We start from the raw sequence: 20663 nt of genomic DNA on the forward strand, positions 1-20663 counted from the left end.
GGTAAAATCAGGCGTACTTTTTTGGAAAACCACAGTGACCTCGCATTGGAGTGCCCCATTTCCATTTACTGCCAATCAGAATTCCAAATGCTAAGTACTGCTATCAGCCCCCTTGCCAAACAATAGCGATTTCTCTTCTAAAAAGAAAGTAATTTGCATTTTAAGGTGTAAAATATTATTGAGTACTGAAATTATTTTTAGTTGTAATAGAAGATGGGTTATACATGGGGACTGATTCAGAAAGAATTTTTTATTCATTTCAGTCTAAAGTTATTCTCCATTTTATACACTTACAGGCAAAAGAATGTAAAGGAGATAAACAAGTGGAAATGTATGTACAGTAAATCCTCATTAATCCAGACTCTATTAAACTGGACTTCGCTTAGTCTGGGTAGCCATTTAGATGTACATACTGTATACATAAAAGGCAAGTTAGTGAAATTATGTAATTTTATAGGCCTAAAACATAATTGATATGCACATACTATACTTAATTTTCTCTTTTGTAGTTTCATATTTCATTCTCTTGAATTCAAAATATAATTTTTACGGTGCACAGTAAGTAGTCTATGTACCTTAGTTCAATTTAAAAGTTATTCTATTTAGTCCATACTTTCATTAATTCAGATGACCTGAATCCCCCATTAGTCTGGATTAATGAGGTTCTACTGTATGTGTAAACAGGGGGCTATTGTGAAAAAAAGACAGTCAAAAGAGACATAGTATCCATCTGTTTGAATAATAGACCCAGTCTATGGTATGGAAGGTTAGAACCATGGGCTGTTTTTTCGATGATAAGGACATTTTTAGAGGGGTGAAAGTCAAATTTGTTGATACATGTGTCAAATTTTTAATTCAGGTCTTAATTATCTTATAACCTTTGAAAACTAGCCCTGAAGTGAGGTAAAACCACTAGTAGTTGACTCTTATGAAGAAAAAAATTCATAGGAGAATTTGAAAATATTCGTTTCTCTTGGTAATTTATGACTATTAGTTCAGTGGCAACTACTGGTGGTTTTACCTTACTTCACATTGTATTTTTCCTGCAAAAATTACAGTATAACCTTGATTTAACAATTGTCAAGGGATCGGAAAAAGTAATCGTTAAATCAAAGATATTGTTAAATTAAGGAGCATAGACACTTAATACATTCAAATCCAGATAAGTGAACTTTATCATTAAATTGACAAAATCATTAAATCAGGTATCGTTAAATCGAAGTTATACTGTTGTACCACTAAGTATTTTATCCAAGAATTTGATAGTTTTTTTAAGGATTTAGTATTAGGCTTTATTAAAAAGTTTGAAGACTACTTTTGATGAAATCAGATGTTAAATATTTTATAAAGAAATGTTTGTACAATTAGTTGGCTAATTCATTAGTTAACATTTCATCCCATTATTAAAATTTGGAATCTAAATGCAAAGAAAGCAGAACGATTTACAGAACTAGTGTGATTTCTAGTTTCAATTCGGTAAATGATAAAAGTAATGGGCCCAGAGAGTTCTAAGTTATGTATCTCGTTTTTAAATGCATTTTTTTTTTTTTTTGAATTTCTGTATAAACTGAACATATTTTTGATGTACCAAATGAGATTTTTTTTGAACCATCAAGTTAATATCCAGCTGCATTTGACATATTGTATTGGAAATGGTTTAGTTTAAGAATTTTTTGCCCATGTTTCTCATAAAGATAGTTAAAATATAATATAAATAGCTTCGGGAAAACACTACTGTGTTGTTGGTTCAACCCGTAACAGGGGTGTGCTGTCTCACAGACCACTCAAAAGTTCATCCCATCACCCCTGTTTCCTCTTTAGTCTGATTGAATGGTTTTCTCAATGGCTTTTTGTTTTGTGACCTTGAAGACCCACTTGCTTATCAGTATCTTTTGGCAAGTGCATCTGGTTTAAATCTCATTGCATCAGAAGCAGTCTGTGAGACCTCACCTCTCCTTCAATGTTAATATTTTCGTTAGTAGAATACATGGAACTGCGGAAATGGATTCATTTATATGATTTTTGTTACGCGGATACGATGCAAAACATTTTAGATAAGGTTTAGAGGTTTGATATGTTCTCAAAGGTTACATAATGAATATTCTAGGGACATTGAGGGCTGAATTATTCCTGGAAACACGAGGTGATGTACTTATAGTTAACGTGCTGCCCAAACTTTCAATGAGATATAATAATTTTTCTGGTATTAATTCTGGTATTATTTTTTGTATGTATTAAAATCATTAATAAGTAATAGATTCTCATTTATTACGGGTAATAAATTAATTACTGCAGCATATGATTTTTCTCAAAAAAATCTTAAGGCTCTAGTATAATTTCCTTGCAAAAGATGTAGTTCAAATAAAAATTCAAAAATGTTTTTTTGTTTCTTCCGCGCAGAGAAAAGTTTAAAGAACAGTTAAGAGAAATAACATAACAGTCAAGGATGAATCCAGAAAATTTCTAAGGAGGGGGCAATTGATTTTTTTTACTTACCTCTAAACCTCTTACTGTGTATTTACATATGCTTTGGAAGGGGGATTACAACATAATTTTTGAAGAGGGAGAAGAGGTTCCCGGACCCATTCTTTTCCTTTTCCGTAGGTATTCTAAAGTTGCATTTTTATAAGTGTTCTAAAGTTGTGTAACTCCAAGAAAGTGTTTCAAAGCCCCCTTCCCTTAACATCATCGAATATTGTCTAAACTTGCGGGGGGGGGGGGGAACCTCAATTTCAAAAAACTACCTGAACCTTGTCCCTTTTCCTAACACTATGTGAAATGGTCTACAATTGCTATTATATGACTTAAATTTTTAAAAAATGTCTGAGGAAAGGCTTCACAAAGCCTCCTTTTGAAATTTTAATTTCGAAAGTCTCCGGGAGAGAGTTTTGAATGTCATACGTTCCAGTAACATCATCAAAGACTACACTTGCATTTTAGCGCTTCAGTTCTGAAACACATTGATGGTGCAGAGTCCCTCAAGGGAGGGGCAATTGCCCCCATTGCCCCTCCCTTGTATCCGCCCTTGATTACTGTATCTTAATTACTGATATTTAAATAAATTTCGAAATAGCGCAGTCTCTGAAACCACACAGTCCTACTTTTTCACCTGCCCTGTTACGGGTTAACTAATTTCAATCTTTCGTGCATGAAACAGTCAACTATGAGAACTTAATAAATAAGAAAACAAATAAAATAATGACTTAACCTAATTCCAGGAATATACAAATTCAAGGTCCAACTGCTATCTGAATGAAAACCATGGTTAAAATAAAAACTTTTTTGGAATATTTAAATACATAATCCAGCAACTTCTCTACATAGTCACCATTTCAGTTAAGACATTTGTAGCATGACACCCACTTTCCCCAACCCTCATCAAAGAAGGCAGTTGCCTGATCATACAGCTAATTTTTTATCCCCTTCTGAACTGAAGTTTTGTCTTTTAAGCCAGATTTTCATTTGAGCAAAAAAGATGGAAATCAGAAGGAGCCAAGTCCAAACAGCATGCATCATGATCTTTTTTTTTTTTTTTTTTTTGTCATCTGCAAAGTTTCAATACCATTTCTGCAGTATTCTGTTGCTATTGCTGGTGAAAATTTTAACGTACACATCACTCATTTACTGACCAATTTCTGCTGCATTGCACCCTTCAGCATGCAGAAATTAAATGACAGCATACAGCATGAAAATCACACTTCACTGGAAATTCTATTGTTCAAGGTATGTTTACATGCTCACTGTGCGCTGACAACTGTGACCTGACCGAATAAATTTGCATACTAGACACTGTGCAACATATCTGCATGCAGCCACATCAAATTTTCAGAGTAATTTATACTTTAGGATTATTCAGATCTTGAAAAAAAATTCTTTCGTATATGTACTGTCAAACCTCCATTTAAAAAGCCTCTATTTTGCTAGTTTCTGCATTTAATCAAGTTTTATTTGTTTAGTAAACTGGAAAAGAGTTCCTGTAACCTAAAAAAATTCTCCATTTTCCTCAAAATATTTTCTTTCTTTTTACGCATTTTATAACTCACTGAACTAAAACTGAACTTTACAAAATGCTAATACCCCTCTGTTGAAAAAATTTGTTCACGATTTTATTAAATAAAGATCTAGCTGTATGAATGTAAGTGTGGAAAATCTCAAAATATATTGAGAGCATTGAAATATTCTCATTTTTATACTGATCATTAAACTTAACTTTTTACAAAATGCTAAAAAATGTGAAAAGAGTTTTTTACTATTACAGTTTTTCTTTCTTTTTTTTTAATGAAATTATCAAAAATATTTTTTTAATTTCCAAGTGTTTAATAATTAAATATTCCAAATTCATATTGCATCACTTTGTTACCCTTAAAAAAAAGTTTTATTTAAATAGCATTATCTGCCTTACCTACGATTTTGAAGTTTGCTAGTTGTAATATGTTGGTTTTAATTATTAATTTATTTCCTTAAAATTTCATCTTATATTTTTATATATTGAAATTTGCAACAAATTCTTTAAAGTCTTTGTTATGAGCAAAAACTTGTAGTTTTGTGACATTTTGCTTAGTTCATCTGTGAAATGTAAGTGTAATTATACTGTAATTATATTTATTTATGTGAGTTTTTTACCTGTTTTTGATATGTAAAATATGATTACACATGTTTTATTTCATATTTTTTTAAATTAGTGCTACAGTCTTTCCTTTACCATTTATTTACTCAAAAGCATTTAAATAGTGCTTATGCTTCTATGTTATTTGATGAAAATGCAATGTTACTCATATTCAACTTTTTATGTACATTGACATTTGTTTCAAGAAGAATTAAAAATAGTACATATCAACAAAAGATTTAATTTTAGTAATCAAAAACCAAAGTGAAAGTTTCATCTTACAATTCGGAAATCTTTTGAAGAGAAAAAAAAAACATAGTTTCTTCTTGTCAAATCTGAATAATACATTTGTTTATTTTGTAGTCATGGTGATGGCATTAGTTTCCCTCAAAGAACAGTAGACGAAGTTACTGGAGGTCTGTTAGATGAAAGAGCAAATTGGATAGAAGATGAAAGTGAAGAGAATGGAAAAGTTGCAATGGGTAAACTTTTTGAATCAAGTTAGTAACAAATTTACGTACACCATATTTAGATGTTGCCTTAGCTCTCTGCATGTTTGGATAAAATTTATGGTAGTTTCATGTGTTGTATGTAAAAAAGTGGCTGATTCATGTTTGGACATAAAAATGAGGGCAGTTACATAATCGGATGTTTAAATGGTGGCAGACACAGAAGAAAAGTTAACAAAAATCCAAAATTTCTTACTGGATTTGGTAGTTTGTTCCCCTTTTGCTTATAACCAGCACTATCCATCAGTATCGGCCTAGAGACATTTCTCTTCTTTTGGAGGATTACTTTCTAGCAAGCAACAGTATTTTAAAGACATTAATTTACAAATAGAGCTTGCATTTGTCTCAGAAGTCCAGATTGACTATATTTTTCTAGGCTTATAACATTTTGGTTCTTACTATTCCATTCAAAGTGCTAAAATAAGGAAGATATTTTTTTTCAATTGTTATTATATTCTTTATACCCTCTATAACAAAAAAAATCAACCCAACAAGAAGCATTTATCAGAATAAACCAAAATTTTACGCATGTAAGGGCAACATTGATTAAAAAAGTGATTATAAAATTAAAGCAAAATTATCATTTACTATAGGAAAATCTGAAATGAATGAAGGTTTTAGTACCTAGCAAAGCCACCTCAAGTGTGGATACATGAGGTGATACAGACAAGCTATGAGGTATGAAAGTCTCGTACAATGTGTTACGTCATCTAATTTCAGTTACTGCTAACAAGCTACTAATTCAATCAAATTTGTTGGCCATCCAAATTACCATCCCAAATGACCCCAGATATGCTTGATCTGTGACAAATCAGAAGATCCATCATAGAGAAAGTGATGTGGTAGAGGAAGATCTGACACCCTTGACTTGCTGCATGTGACTAATCATTGTCCTGTTAAAAAATGGCTCCTGGGAGCCCTGTCATGGAGGACAAACACAGGTGACTTAAGCAAGTCAGGAACGTACTGCTAAGCTATCAGTTGTTGTCGATGAATATTAGGGATAACAGTGCATAATACACGATGACATTCATAGCATCACTAGAACTGTGGGAGTGTTGTACCATTATTAAGCAAAGGGGCTGTCTCTACACACCTATACAAATGTCATCATTTCCCAAATTGAATATAGATTTGTCGCAGAAGCCAATTTGGGTTCCATTTGGTTGCAATCCATTCCTGTTGAATGCAACACTACTCCAAACAGAACCAACAATTTGAAAGCCCTAATCATGCCTTTGTTTTCAGCGACATACCACTCTTACAACTCAGGAGATATTATGGGGGGACCATCACATGCCATAAAGGGTAATCCCGAATATTGACCCCCAACACTACAAAAGCCTACAGGAGGTTCATGACATGTCTATGTCACATGTGTTGGCTCTCGTGGCAGGGCCACCAAGAGCCATTTTCCTACAGAACAATGTTCGATTGCACACTGCAAGGTTGTCATAGGTCTTCCTCCACCACATTATCAGCTTCTCTGGCCTGCTGCATCCCCTGATTGTTCACTGATCAAGCATATCTGGGGTTACTTAGGATGGTAAGTTGGACAACCTACAAGTTTGAACAAATCAGTTCGCGTTTACAGCAACTGTGTAACTTGATTATGTAGGACATGTACGAGATTATGTGCAAGACTTTCATGCCTCATATATTGCCTGTATCATCGTGTGTTATCACACGAGAGAAGGCCCAACAAGGAATTAAAAACTCCATTCATTTGATATTTTTCTGATAATGAAGGATCATTTTGCTTTCATTTTGTTACCACTTTCTTATGTCATTGTTTTCTTTAGGTGTGTCCAATTTTGTTTCATTCTGGCAACTTTTCATAAATGCGTTGCTATTTTTGTTATGAAGTAGTTTTAGTGTAATTAAATACATTTGATGATCTTGTATAAGAAGTTTTAATATTTTTGCACAAGAATATTGTATGATTGTATCTGCAGTATAACCCAGATTTAACGATTGTCAAAGAACTGGGAAAAGTTGTGGTTAAATCAAGGATATTGTTAAAATGAGGAGCATAGACATTCAATGCAGTCAATTCCAGACCAGTGAAAGGTATGATTAAATTGAGGGAAATTGTTAAATCGGGTATCTTTTATTCGAAGTTCTACTGTACTAATACCTTATCTGTTAATCTATACGGTGGATGCCGGTTAATTGAATCAGTCTTTAATTGAATCAGGCACTTTAATGAATCAAATCGTCAGAAACAGAATAAGACCCAGCTTTATTGAATCAGCCGCTTTATGGAATTAAAACTGCTTAGAACAAACAATGATTCATATATTGTGCTGCTCTGAGAAGTTGAGTTCCGACTCTAACAATGTTTACCTCTGTTTTGGAAAAAAGGGAGGGGTAATTGGCGCTAAGTTGAGTTGAGAAACTTTTTTAGTAGTTTTTCAAAAATATTCCAACTAAAATCCGAGCCATCTATTTTTCACTCAACTCTCCTAGAACAGGTAAATTTAGTCAAGGTCACCGCTCAACTAACCAGAGCTGCACAATAAGCGGCGGCCACTGTACTAATATTATAAAAAGGAGAAATTGTATTGAATAGGCTCCAAAAATACTGGGCTGATTCTAACCATTTTTTTACTAATAGACAGCTACATTATCAGGAAGTGAAATAGTCTATAATTTATTTCTAAAAACCTTAGTCTGAAAAAGTTACTTAATGTTTTATGTGACTTTTAGCAGTTTTTAGTAATTTTTAACGCACAGACGTGGAACCAATTGTGTCAGAAAAATATTTTTTTGTACTAAAATGTAGGAAATTTATTTTTAAGTGTGATGAGAAAAAAAAATTTCAGATGGAGCAATTTTTGTATGTTTTATGAATTTTCGAAAAACTTTATCTTGCATTTTTTCATGGGTTTAATTTTTTGCTTATGAAGAAGTATAAAAGCCTCTTTGCTAAAATTTAACTATGTGATAGTAAAAACATTTGAGGCAGTGAGAAGCAACGGGATGTAAGTGGCAAAATTAAAAATTTGGAGATAACCAGTACAACCTTTGGTGAACCTCTCCTCTGTTTTGCGGCAAGAAATAGTACTAATAGCCCTGATAGGTTCTGCTGTACCGAATAATTTAGAAGCCAAATTCAATGAAAGAATACTTAGGAAGTTATCTTTAAAAGCATTTTACTCATGACTTGAAAATGTCCACTTACATCCCTTTGCTTTTCACTTCTTCATTTCTCCCTCTTCAGAAAAAAAAAAGTTTTCAAAAATAGGCAATATTTTTTTTATTTTTACAATTCTTTTAACGCAGAGCGCGGCATGACTTCCAAGCATTGCTAAAGTTTTGCCATCTTGAATTTGCGATGACGCCCCCTCCCTCTGGTCATTTTGCTGTGTTTACTTACCATTACATATTCGTGTGCATTTAATTCAATAAAAGCAGTTTTTTTTTTCATTGCACACTACAGGGAACATTGAGCTTTTTTTTAGTGCTATTTTTTTATTATATGAATAAAGCACACGTCATTATATTGTTATTTGCATGATCTTTGGTTTTTTTTTTTAGGGATTGGTGGTTAGGTTAAAATAAATAGAGATAAGAAATATTAGCGATAGAATGTGTAGGTAGATAAGTAGATATTGAGTGTTCGAAAAAAATTTTTTTTTTTTTTTGAATTAATACTTATATATACGGGGGTGCGGCGAAAGGTATGCCCTCATTTTGGAGAGCAATAAATAAAATACTATTAAATGTAGAGAATTGGAACTTTTTAAAATTATCTTTGGTACTTCAAACAGTTTTTTTATATTAACGTTTAAAAACAATATCTGCAAGATGGCTTCCTCCAGTAGCAATGCACTGATGTAGCTGATTTTGGAAGCTTTTGGCTGCGTTTTGGCACATCTGATTCGGAATGGCATTCACCTCTTCGATGATTCTCCTTTTCAGCTCTTGTAGGGTATGGGGACGATGCCCATGATTCAATTTGCATTCAAAATGCATCGAGTTTAAAAATAATGAATAGCACATTCAAAAGTAATAAAGATTCATCTTTTCGGATCAAATCTGTAAAAATTGGAAAACTTGTTCTGTGCTTTCTTTTGAGGGCAACAGGTAGTCAGAAATGTAATATCTCTCATAATCTGTAGGATAAAATTAGTTTATTCTATCTAAACTTGGGTTGATCAAAATAGTGTTCATTGTAAAGAATTAAATTTATCTCTTTTTATAAAAAGGAAACTAGTTATTTAACCTCTTAACTGCGTAGCCCGAGCTGAGCTCGGGGTGAGGTTTATGTGCCTTTAACTGTGTAGCCCGAGCCCCTTGAGTAGGGGCAGTGGACTTTCCTGCAGTACTCGAAGCAACTAACCGCGGGTGTCTTAAGATAAATTCCGAAAAAGGAGCAACCGCGAGTAGGTGGAGAGTCAGTTGTCGATCTAATTTATTTCCGCTCACTGGACAGGCGCACGTGTTCGAGAGCTATGAGTAAGTTCATCCTAACGCTGCTTGAAATGGATGTGTACTCAGAAATTGTGTATTTTTAGATTGAAATTAGGTACTGAAAATGAATATTCTCGCAAAATGCGGAAAATGAAGTTTTCATTATAATTAATTATCAAATACAAAAAGATCTGAATTAGAAATCTTAGTCTGAAATAAATATAAAAGTATAACTAGCGTGCCAACATAAAATCTTTATTTATCTGTTCAAATATAAATAACCTGTCAATTATACTTTTTCAAAAATATCATAAATTTAATCTGTCTTATAAAATGAAAGTTCATGGCACTAGCGTCCCTAGGAACTCAAAGTGACACTATTGTCCTATGGAATATGAACTTTATCTAATAATGTGGGTTATGTCATGTATCTTATTATTATTTTTTTTTTAATTATTAATTCTTTTCGATTTTTTGCGTTAAATCCGGAATTGAGAGGAAAATTTTCTTGTCACACAACACAGTTCCGTAATAAATTTTTAATATTTGCAAAAAAAAAAAAAAATCATGTTTACAAGCGATTTAAAATAATGAAATAAAAGCACCATTTTGGTTTTAAAAAAATGCAAAGTCCCCCCCCCCCAAAAAAAAAAATGCTAACATCTGTTTTGGAGTTACAAGCCCGTTTTTCAAAGCAAAAAGGTACGAGCTTATTGGTATAAAATGCATACTTTTCCATTAATTAAATTATTTTTTATGAAGTATGTAATACCATCACGAAACTCTTATGCTTTATCAACTCTGGAAGAGAAAGTATGAAAGGTTTTTAGAGCAAATTCAATGTGTTAAGAGTACTCCCCTAAACATTCGAGGTAATCTACAATACTTATCACTTAAAATTAATCCTAAACTTGGACTGATATTTGCAATTCAAGTCTTCTGAAATATATTTATTTACGAACTGTTACGACAAACCCCTCTCAAGATAAAATTCTAACTTGTTATACGGATATCTGTTTTGCGCTTTTCTTTTCTCTACAGAATGCCTTGCCGTCAAGCTCTTAATAAATTTCCTAGTATGAAATAAATAAATATCTGAACTAAAAAGTAAATGGGGAAAAAATCAACATTCGGGAAAAAGGGGGGGGGGGGGGGCAAGAAAGACCTTTTTCATAGCAAAAAATTTTTTAACTTAGGTATGGACTTTATTGGATGTTCTGATTACCTTATAACATCCAAAGCTCACATCTTCTTATATTACAAGTTTCTCATTGCAATCCTCCTCTTCACTGCAATACCCTTCTATCTGCACCTTTTTTTTTTTTTTTTTTCAAATCGGTGCTGTTTTAAACGATGTTAAACTTATTAATCACCAAGTGCTTCAAGTTTTTATTTAAAAATAGAAAAATATTACGTATTGCACCTTTTATGCAAATGTTTTCAAAGGAAAATATTAATTATTTTAAGATGAAATTGCGAAACGCTTCTCATACACCTGGTAAAGCTCGAACTGAAAAAACTGCAGAGAAACATGATGCATTATTATATATGCTGGGTGAATCAGTTAAATGTTTCAGAGCTCCTAGGAGGGGTGGGATGCATCCTGACGACTTGAAATTATATCGCATTGCGGGATCGGAAATTCTTTCTCTACCCGAGAAATTCGACATATGCCAGAAGTATTGTGCGAGTTTTGTTGGCAAAAAAATAGCACTAAATTTAGATTTAAAATAAATATCTAGTACGTTTTTCTCCAATTTTGAGTTGTGTCACTTTCCTTGCAGGAGTGCGAGAGATAAAGATATAATTAGAGAGAATATAAGCAGCTGGTGCACAAAAAAGTTGGAGATACATGAGGGGAGGGGGGGGGGGTAGGTAGGCGGTGCCTGTACAGGTGACTTTTTCTAAAATTTAATTTTAACGTTATTATTGATTAACAGACCTTTTCTCAAAATGTCCGGGTCACGAACTCAAATATTGGGACTAATGGTCATATGGTACTTCTTTTAATTCGATGCTACATTTTTTAATTTTTATAAAATAATAGGAACCTTTTCTTTTGAAAGAAAAGAGGGCAGTTGTCCCCCATACTAGTCGATTATAAATATATGTAAACAGAGAGAGAATCTAGTTGGACGTTTTTATTTTATTACAAAGAGTCAGATGAATATAAACTTGTGCGGCGTTTTAGTTTGTGTAAACTAAACGTAGTGCAAAAAAATCGTGGCATAACGTGAATCAATTAAATGTATCAATCTGCAATGATGTAGTTTAAGAGAACGAAGGGGAAGGGATGCTTCCCACCGAAATATTTGAATTTCTATGGTAAAAATAATGCAAATTGTTACGTAAAATCGTTCAAAACCACCTTTACTTATGCTGTTGCTTTTTGTGGTCCCAAACCCCAAGTTGAGGCTAGTAGTTTTCCTTCTAATCAATATGTTCTTCCTGTTTTTCGTTTTTTAAAAAAAATAAGATTTAAAAAGTAGCAGTTATCACATCGGGTCACTTTTACTATTATAGAGTGACAAGGTAGAAAATATAACACATGTGTGTGAGCTGCTTGCACCCCAAAAAGATATCTATTCAGAAAGGCTTAGATTGCGATGCAGTCTTTTAGACTGCAGACACTCCCAAGAGAGATAGATGAATACGGAAACAGGTTCGCTGTCGTATCAGTGCATTCCATTAGCCCTTCTTTCTTTGCCACATACACAATTGTGGAATGTGAAGTTTTATAATAGTAAGATTCACTAACAGCTGGTGAATTTGAATAGAAAATCTTAAGTCAAAAAAATGTCAATAAATAAATAAATAAAATAATAATAAATTTAATCAATGATAAAAAAAATTATTAAATAATACAGTAAAATCTCATTGCAGCGAAGACCTGTGCAAAGAAATTTCCATTTCAACGAAATAAATATTCAATCCCATTTTTATTTCTAGTATACATTCAACACAAGATGACTGGTTTTAGAAGAAATTGATCAGAGAATATTCTTACTTTTCATTCTGAAGCTGAAAAAGTAAAATATAGTTCTGCTATAGGAAAAAAAATATTTAAAATCAGTGAAACATAGTAAAAGACTCTAGGTTTCACGAACAGACATTATGTTTATGAGACCTAAGAAATAGTATTTCTTCCTCGTCAAAAGTATCATCACTTCACCAGTAAAAACTCGACCTGTTTCTTCACCTCAAAACATCTTTAATGTAAAGTAAATTTCAAGTAAAGTTTATTTTAATATTTTTAGTTAAAAGTAAATGAGGTAATCCTGTACTGCGTTTTTTTTTTCAATGCGTTTCAAATCAATATGTGCTGAAAAATTCTTTTTTTTTTCTTCCTTTAACACATTTAGTTCTCTTATAATACTTTCCATAAAATTAAAAAAAAAAAAAAAAAAAATCTGTTCGGAGTATCCGAAGATTCGGACATGCAAGGTTCTACTGCATATAGTAAACAATCTAGAATGCAAAATAAGAAATAACAACGTCAAAAAGCACCTTTGCAGACTACTGCAGACACGTGTTTCGGCGTTACAAGGAACGCCTTTTCAACGCAAAAGAAATGAGCTTATGGAGGAAAAGACATCGGAAAGCTCATTTTGTTTGCATTGAAAAAGGCGTTTCCTTGTAACGCCGAAGCACGTGTCTGGAGTAATCTGTAATTTGTTGTGCTTTTTTGACGTCGTGTCACTTCTTATTTTACTTTTTGACACAAAGGTATTTATTTAACTAATCTTGGATGTATTCAAAACGAAGCAATATTCCTACAATTCACGATATATTTTCAATAAATATGAACAAGAAAATTAAATGATGCTTTGATTATACACATAAATTGGATCGATATTAGGAGAAGAATACTTCTTATACGCTCTTTTCGCTATTCCCCTCCCCCTTTTATTCTCCTCCCTTTTAACAAATGTTGCAACCGAATCCAAGCAATTTAGTTTTTATCATGATCAAATTTTCACCGTCACTTGGGACGTTTAGCCATGAATATGAAAAATTAAGAAACAAGAACAAACTTTAATAGTTTGAAAGAAGAAAGGATAAAAATACAAAAATGTATGCTTTCCCCTCTTACTTATATATACACGTATAATATATGTGCATTAGTTTAAACATATACTAACACAACCCAGATCTTTTTCGAGTACTAATTCTAATCACAGAAACTAGATTCTAATGCTCGTTCAAGCACGAATTCCCACGTTGATTCTTCTACAATAGTTCAGGTTTTCTTTTGAAAGGGGATTAATTATTTGCTCTTGCTTTTCATGGGTGCAATGTCTGACTGATAAGGTGTATACTGGCTGTGCATGCGCACTTCACAGTAGCTACATTGTTGTATCTACAACGAGAAGACCTTCATTCTTTGTTGAACATTCGATGCATTTAGAACATTTTCTTCTTAGCGAATTAATTATTTGCTCTTGCTTACTATCTGCAAGCTTGCTTGCTTACTATCTACTCCTACCTCAGGGTTTTTCCTCGTCCTCGATTTAAAATCTATATAAATAAAACAGTCAATATATATATACGTATGTGTGTGTGTATGGCGACCTATATAAATAATCCACAGTTTACGTCGGATCTCGAACAATTTGGCAGGGAGGTACTTGAGCACCCAAGAAAGAACGTAAGGGGGTTTTCGAACGCGAAAAAAAAAAAAGAAAGAAAAACTAAACCGTTTGAATTCTAATAATAAGATCCAAAAATGGCGTTTTTCTATGATATGAGGGCAAAAAAAAATGCTCACAAAAATTAGAATAAAATATCCATGGAAACCACTGATTTTTCTGCATCATTTGTTCCAATAGCCCAAGGTGATTAGAACGTGAGTTACAACTGTTTTTTACTAATTTCAATCTTAAGATGTAGGTAAGCCTTCAATTTGAAATTCGTTGCTGCTTACGGTCATTGTTGAACAATGATTTTATAAAAATTAGTAGCATGACGAAAATCATTGAGAAGAGAGATCTGTTGCCGTTTTTTTTTCTCGAATATGAACAAAAAAATTCTACCTTTTGTTTTGAGGCTTTTTCAATAATTGGGGGATTTAAAAATTTTCTATTTTGGTAACTTTTTCTCGCTTCGTCAGGAAATTTTGAAGATTTTTAATATTATTTAGCCTGATCGTTTGACATAACTTTTATTTTCGAGGTAGATCGATTGAAGCCCGGGTGACGCAGCTATGAAATAAACAAATTAAAAATTCTTTATTCAAAAACAAATAAAGAAATAAATGTAAAAGTCTAATAATGTCCTATGTAACGGTTTTTGCATGAATTTGGTGATTAATTTTCAAAATTGTCTGATTTTTCTCAAATGCTCACTTACTTATGGATAGTTGTTACAACAATTAGCTATCTACAACCTTTGCTATAAAATGTTTTGCAACAAATCTCTAATATGTAGTTAAAAAAAAAAACTCGACTGCCCACTAACTTTTTCCACAACAATCCGCAAGTTAAAAATTTCCCCTTTTTTTTGAGAAAAAAAACAAAAAATAAAAAGAAAAGGAGAAAAAAGGGGGGGGGGGATTCTCCGGTCAGATTAGATTTTTAGCAGATTTTTCAGGTTCTGCGAGTCATTTTCTTTTTTTTTTCATATAAAAAAATAATAATAAATAAGGCAAGAGAAAAAACTGACCGGTCCGGGAGTTCTTTTAAAAAGATGTTGCCGGCCCGCGGGTCAAAAAAGGTTGAAAGAAAAATCAATTTAGTGCTTAGGTGTTATAGCAGTCACTGGCGTAATCAGAATTACCATCTGGGAACTGGGCCGTAGCCTACTGTCCTGCTGTTGAAATGCTCCCAAGTGACTAAGATTTTGATTTAGCCAATGGCTAAATCCAGTGGCGCACATGGCAACCCCGCGGGGGGGGGGGGGGGGGCGCAAGAAGTATGAGGGCGTACGTTCAGAAAAATAAGCACTATGTTGAAATTTAAATCTTGCGGGGGAGGGGGGAGAGCATCAAAGTCTATCTACGCCCCTCTCCCCATATTTTAGTCGGATCCTGCATTTGATTTTGATTTCAGTTACAGTTGAGGTAAACCTAACTTGACAGCGTCGTGATGTTATCATTAGGATCTGCTCAGCCTTCAAAATGCTGCCAGGTTAGGTTTGCCCCATCTACAGTTACATTTTGTAAGCAAACTCTTCAATTGTAAGTTTGTAGACGTCGGTTCCGAATGACAATATAACATATACGAAGCATTCAAGTTTATCGTTTAAAAAAAATGCAATCGCTATTGAATTTTTTGCCGGCTTGAAATTATTAATATAGAACAGGATAAATTATAAATGTTTCAGTCTGAATTTCATTGCTAGAAAACATTGGTTTTAAGTTGGTTGGAACCAAGGAAACAGTAGCACACCCAAGTAAATGGGTGTGACTCAAGCCATACGTGATGAAAGTTAATGCCCCAGCTTTTGGCTACTATATTAAAATTTATGCAGCAAAACTACAATCCGTTAGTTTGTAAAAAAATAACATTGCTTATCATAGTATAATTATGTAGCAAATACTAAGCTTCGCAGTTTTAATAAGCAATCTAATTATCCATAGAATATGAAGAACTTCATGTTAAAGTTTGCGGTAAGGGAAAGTTATTTCAACTTCCATCAATTTTTGTTCCTTTTTTAAAATCTTATTTTTTTAATTTTTAAATTAAATTGATTTAATTGCGCAGTTTTAAAAGTTGAACAGCAAATTTCAATAACTAAACTAGTTGATTAGCATTTACAAAATATATAACGTCTGTCTGAATATAAGTAAAGATTTCCGAATTTCGTAGTAAAATGCTTAGAGGTCCTTTTGAAGCTAGGAGAATTTCAAAATGGTTTCCAGAACAAACCTAAGAAAAGAAAGCCAAAATGAATACATTCCAGCTGTCATCGTCAACCTACCCCTTGCACCTCAGGGACAGCGTTCCCTCCCACTCTTTAGAAACCATCGCGCGCTGGATCCCCATAATGGATAGATTGATCAAGCAGAAGCTCCTTTGTAAAACGAAAGGAGTAGCAACCCAGGAGGTCCCGGAACCAAATGCATTGCTGGGAAGTGAACATTTCTCTTCAAAATGTTTACGCAAAAAAGGACCTTTTTTGGCGAAGAAGTTCTCACAGTAAAGAGGTTAATACTTACCAAAATGCATGTACAAATTACGTTATCTTCGTAAGAATTCCTATGTAGCAATTTTTGCAGCTAGTTAAAAATATTCTTGTAATTTAAGTTTTTTATATATTTATTATATGAATTTAAACCCACAATTTTATACAGAAGGAGACTTAAAAGCATATTTTAAGAAATTTTAATGCTATCCACTTTTCCAGATTAAAAGCTAGTACCACTCATTTCTAGTATTGGTTAATTTTGCTTGAAGTGTAGTCATATTTAAAGATGTTCTCTCAACTGATTTATTAAAGAATTTCAGAAATTGGTTTTTTAATGACATATTTTCTGTTTCTTTTAGCCTCAAGATCAAGTATTGCTTCTGACATCAAGTTGTTAGCACAGTAACTGCACCTCTCATTGATATTATACATTTTTTAAAAATTCATTATCGTTTTTTTATTTTCCTTTTTTCTTTTAATAACTATATTGTATTCATAAAAAATTGTTCAGCTTTTTTTTTTTTTTTTGAAGACCTCCTTCAAGATTATATGTTATCTTCTTGATTGTATTATTTAGAATTAGTTGTATATATCTTGAGATGGAAATTTCTTAGTCTTTTTTCAATAGCAATAAAATTTCTCTTTTCATTTTTCCTTAATCCGTTGAAATGTAATATTTTTAATAGAATGTTTCTTAGTTTTACTGTCGAAACAAAATGGCAAAAATATGTTCTTAATTTATCTTAATTCAAAAAATTTAATTTATTCTGCGGTTTTAATAGTTACTTTGCAACAAAATGAATCATCTTGATAGCAGAACTCTTATTTCTGCATTTTTATCAAACTTTTTGAACAAGTAAATAAATCAAATTATTTGATTTTTGTAATCTACTCAAATTATTACTTCTTTTTGTTTTATGTGAATCGCTATAGAATTTTTTTCCCCACTTAAAATGCTCACACACAGTTTTACATATTTCACAACAATTGTTTTTTGTTATTTTCAGTAAAATAGCATTTTTTAAAGTTTAAAAATCTGTTAAATGTGTAGAAACTCTATTGGTGTTTAGTATTTCTCTTTGTTACATGAATGACCTTTAACTTATTGCTTTGCTTGTGTTTACTTGTTGCTTCATTTCCATTGTGGGACAACTCAACATTTTAAAAGTGATTCTCTATGTCTGAACCACATAAATTGCTCCCACCACCCCACCCCACTCTGCCGCAATAAACTGTGCCCTTATTTTCTTACATGTAGTTTAATATCATTTTTGAAGTGATTCCCAGACATATTTAAATAATAGCAAATTTTCTTTAGGTTCATTTATAAGCATTAAATAAGACAGAGTAAAAAAAGTAGTTTTACTGGTTTCAAATATTGTACTGCAAGTCATTCATATTAGTGGGAAGTCAAACTCCAATATTCTGTCTGACTAAAAAGTCTTTGAAGTATTTTACACACATAAGCACATATATACTATGCATAGGGCGTTTATGAACTCTTGAACTGATTAAAAAGATCATTAAAAAAAGGACTACTTCAGATATAAACATAATTCTTCTTTGATTTTAAACCTTATCTTAAGAAGTTTTTTTACAACATCAATACACTTTTCAGAGATCTTGGAAAATTAAGACAAGCCAATGACCATTGGTCAACAGTCCTGATTTGGGTATAATTTGTCATATAAGACTTGGCAATATCTATTAAAATCAAAAGTTCTGGAGGATTGACCCTCAAAACTCACCATGTGGCGCCTCTAGGAGATTTTTCTTTCATAGACGTCATTGCCAATTTTCGTTGCTAGTAAAACCTACATGCCTTTGCTTATACTGTACCAACAGGGGAAAATATTATGAGATGTGGATCAGTATAAAAAAAAATAATTTATAAATCTTAATAATTTTTAAGTAAATAGTCTTTATCAATGTAAGACTTTATAAACATCTTGTATATATATTATAGCCTGAGTAAAAACTTTAAGGCAAGTAAAAAATTTCGAGAAAACTGGAAATTGAAATCAAAACCATTTTAATGTTATTGTTCATTAATGTTCATCCGTACTAAATAATGCAGATAGGATATATAAAGAAGTATGACTTACCAGTAAAACAATAGTATATTCAAAGTTTACATTTCAACCTGAGTGAAGAGTATGGTCATTTGGTTGATTTTAATATAAACTGCAACAGAAATCTAAAGTAGGAAAAATTAACTAGTTGCTAATTGATTCTTTAGGAAAGGCAAATTTAAACTTGAGCCATTTACTGAACAGATGATAGGAAGGTTTAAACAAAAACAAGTTTCTGCTTAATTGGTTGGTAGAATTAAAATCAAGTTCTACAATACCTATTCCTGTCGTCTTAATGACTAATCCCCCCCTTCAACCAATTTACCTTACTAACATTGTTTATTTTGATAAATTTAAGCAATTGAATTGTGTCCCCTGTGACTCTCTTTTGCTCCAGGCTATACGTATTAAGCCTCTTAACTCTGGTATCATAATCTGAATAAAATTTCCCTTACGAGCCTTCTTTGAACCCTTTCCTATAAAGAAATATCTTGCTCAAGTTAAGGAAACCAAAACGGAACTGTATACTCCAAATGAGGTCTTACAACAATTCTGTATAAGGCCAGAAGAAACTTCTTAGATTTTGTTTGAAATGGATCTTTTGATAAACCCAAGTATTTTATTGGCTTTGTTACTGGCAATGCTGCACTGCTGTCTAAACTTGAAATCCTGATTTAATAAGACACCCAGATCGATAACATGTTCTGCCTGACCAATAACTGAACTGTATAAATAATAACCTATATACTTATTTCTACGACCTATGTGTAGCACTTGACATTTCCTAGCATTAACTGCCATACTCCACTTATCTGCTTTCTTATTGCTTTGTTCTAATTCCTCTTGCAGCTGTTTTACTTATTCTTTATTTTCTACAATCCCCATAACTTTGACGTCATCAACAAAACAATGCATGTTTCCAGAAATCATTTCAGGAATATCATTCATAAAAATAAAAAATAAAAGAGACCTTAAAACTGATGCTTGAAGAACCCCACTTAAAACATCACTTTATTTATATTGATGTTTTAAGTGGGTACAACTACTCTTTGTTTTCTTCTTCTATACCCTTTTTGTTATTTAAAGTCAAGGTAAAAACAAGGCAACCTTGTCATAGAAATGCAATACATTAGTTGCACATGATTTATCTTTCCTGAAACCATACTACAAACTAGTCATCAGACTATTAGTCTCTAAAAAATTCATACTATTGATTAAGTTTCAAAACATTTTACTAACCACTCAAATCAGACTTACAGGTCTATAATTCTTTGAGTTATCTTAAGACCCTTTCTTGAAGAGCAGCATTATGCTAGCCAGCTTTCTGCCCTCTGGCATTGACCTTGAGTTATATATATGTACAGGGGGCCCACCAAAGTCCCTTGCTATTCTCCTATTTTCAGAATGGCTGTAGCTATATTTATAAAAGCTAAATCTAGGTGCAGTAAAGCAACCATGTGCTACTGAATTAAATCACTGGTGGAAAACTGGGGAGTTAGCATTCCTATCTTGAAAACCGAGCAAGAGAGGATAAAGTGATTAACAAAGTTGTAGACCATCATTGATTTTGTACGAAAGACACCTTATGAACATCAACCCATAGAACAGAACGACTGATACGTGCATTTGTTTTAAGTGGTTTCCTACATTAAGATGTGAGAAATGATCTGAGATAGAAAAATAAAAAAAACAACGAACTAAAAATATACAGGTGTCCCTCATGTAACATACTTCTACATCACAGTTTCGATATTACACAGTACCGAATTTGAGATTATTGTAACAAGGTTTCGATATTACACGGTACAAAACTTGAATTTAATTCTGCACGGTGACAAGCATGAATTTTAAAAGATGGAATTTCGTTTTTGTTTAATAAACTGTTAAAAAATATGTGATAATAATTTTGATAAGTTTTTACTTTGTTTTTATTAA

At 32.5% G+C, this 20663-nt stretch overlaps 1 protein-coding gene across 4 annotated transcripts in view; it reads left to right on the plus strand.

The window, feature by feature from the left end:
- Nucleotides 1-17336, plus strand: part of LOC129231260 (palmitoyltransferase ZDHHC2-like) — a 77365-nt gene extending 60029 nt beyond the window's left edge. For 2 of the 4 annotated variants that reach the window (XM_054865538.1, XM_054865540.1), the window contains 2 exons: nt 4970-5106; nt 17016-17336. In XM_054865538.1, coding sequence (XP_054721513.1) covers nt 4970-5106; nt 17016-17062 — 184 coding nt within the window. In that variant the 3' untranslated portion in view covers nt 17063-17336. The remainder of the gene's footprint in view (nt 1-4969; nt 5107-17015) is intronic. The other 2 variants (XM_054865539.1, XM_054865541.1) reach the window with 1 other exon arrangement.
- The last annotated feature ends 3327 nt before the right edge of the window (nt 17337-20663 follow it).

Source organism: Uloborus diversus, chromosome 10 (assembly GCF_026930045.1).
Source record: "Uloborus diversus isolate 005 chromosome 10, Udiv.v.3.1, whole genome shotgun sequence".
Classification (NCBI taxonomy): Eukaryota; Metazoa; Arthropoda; class Arachnida; order Araneae; family Uloboridae; genus Uloborus; species Uloborus diversus.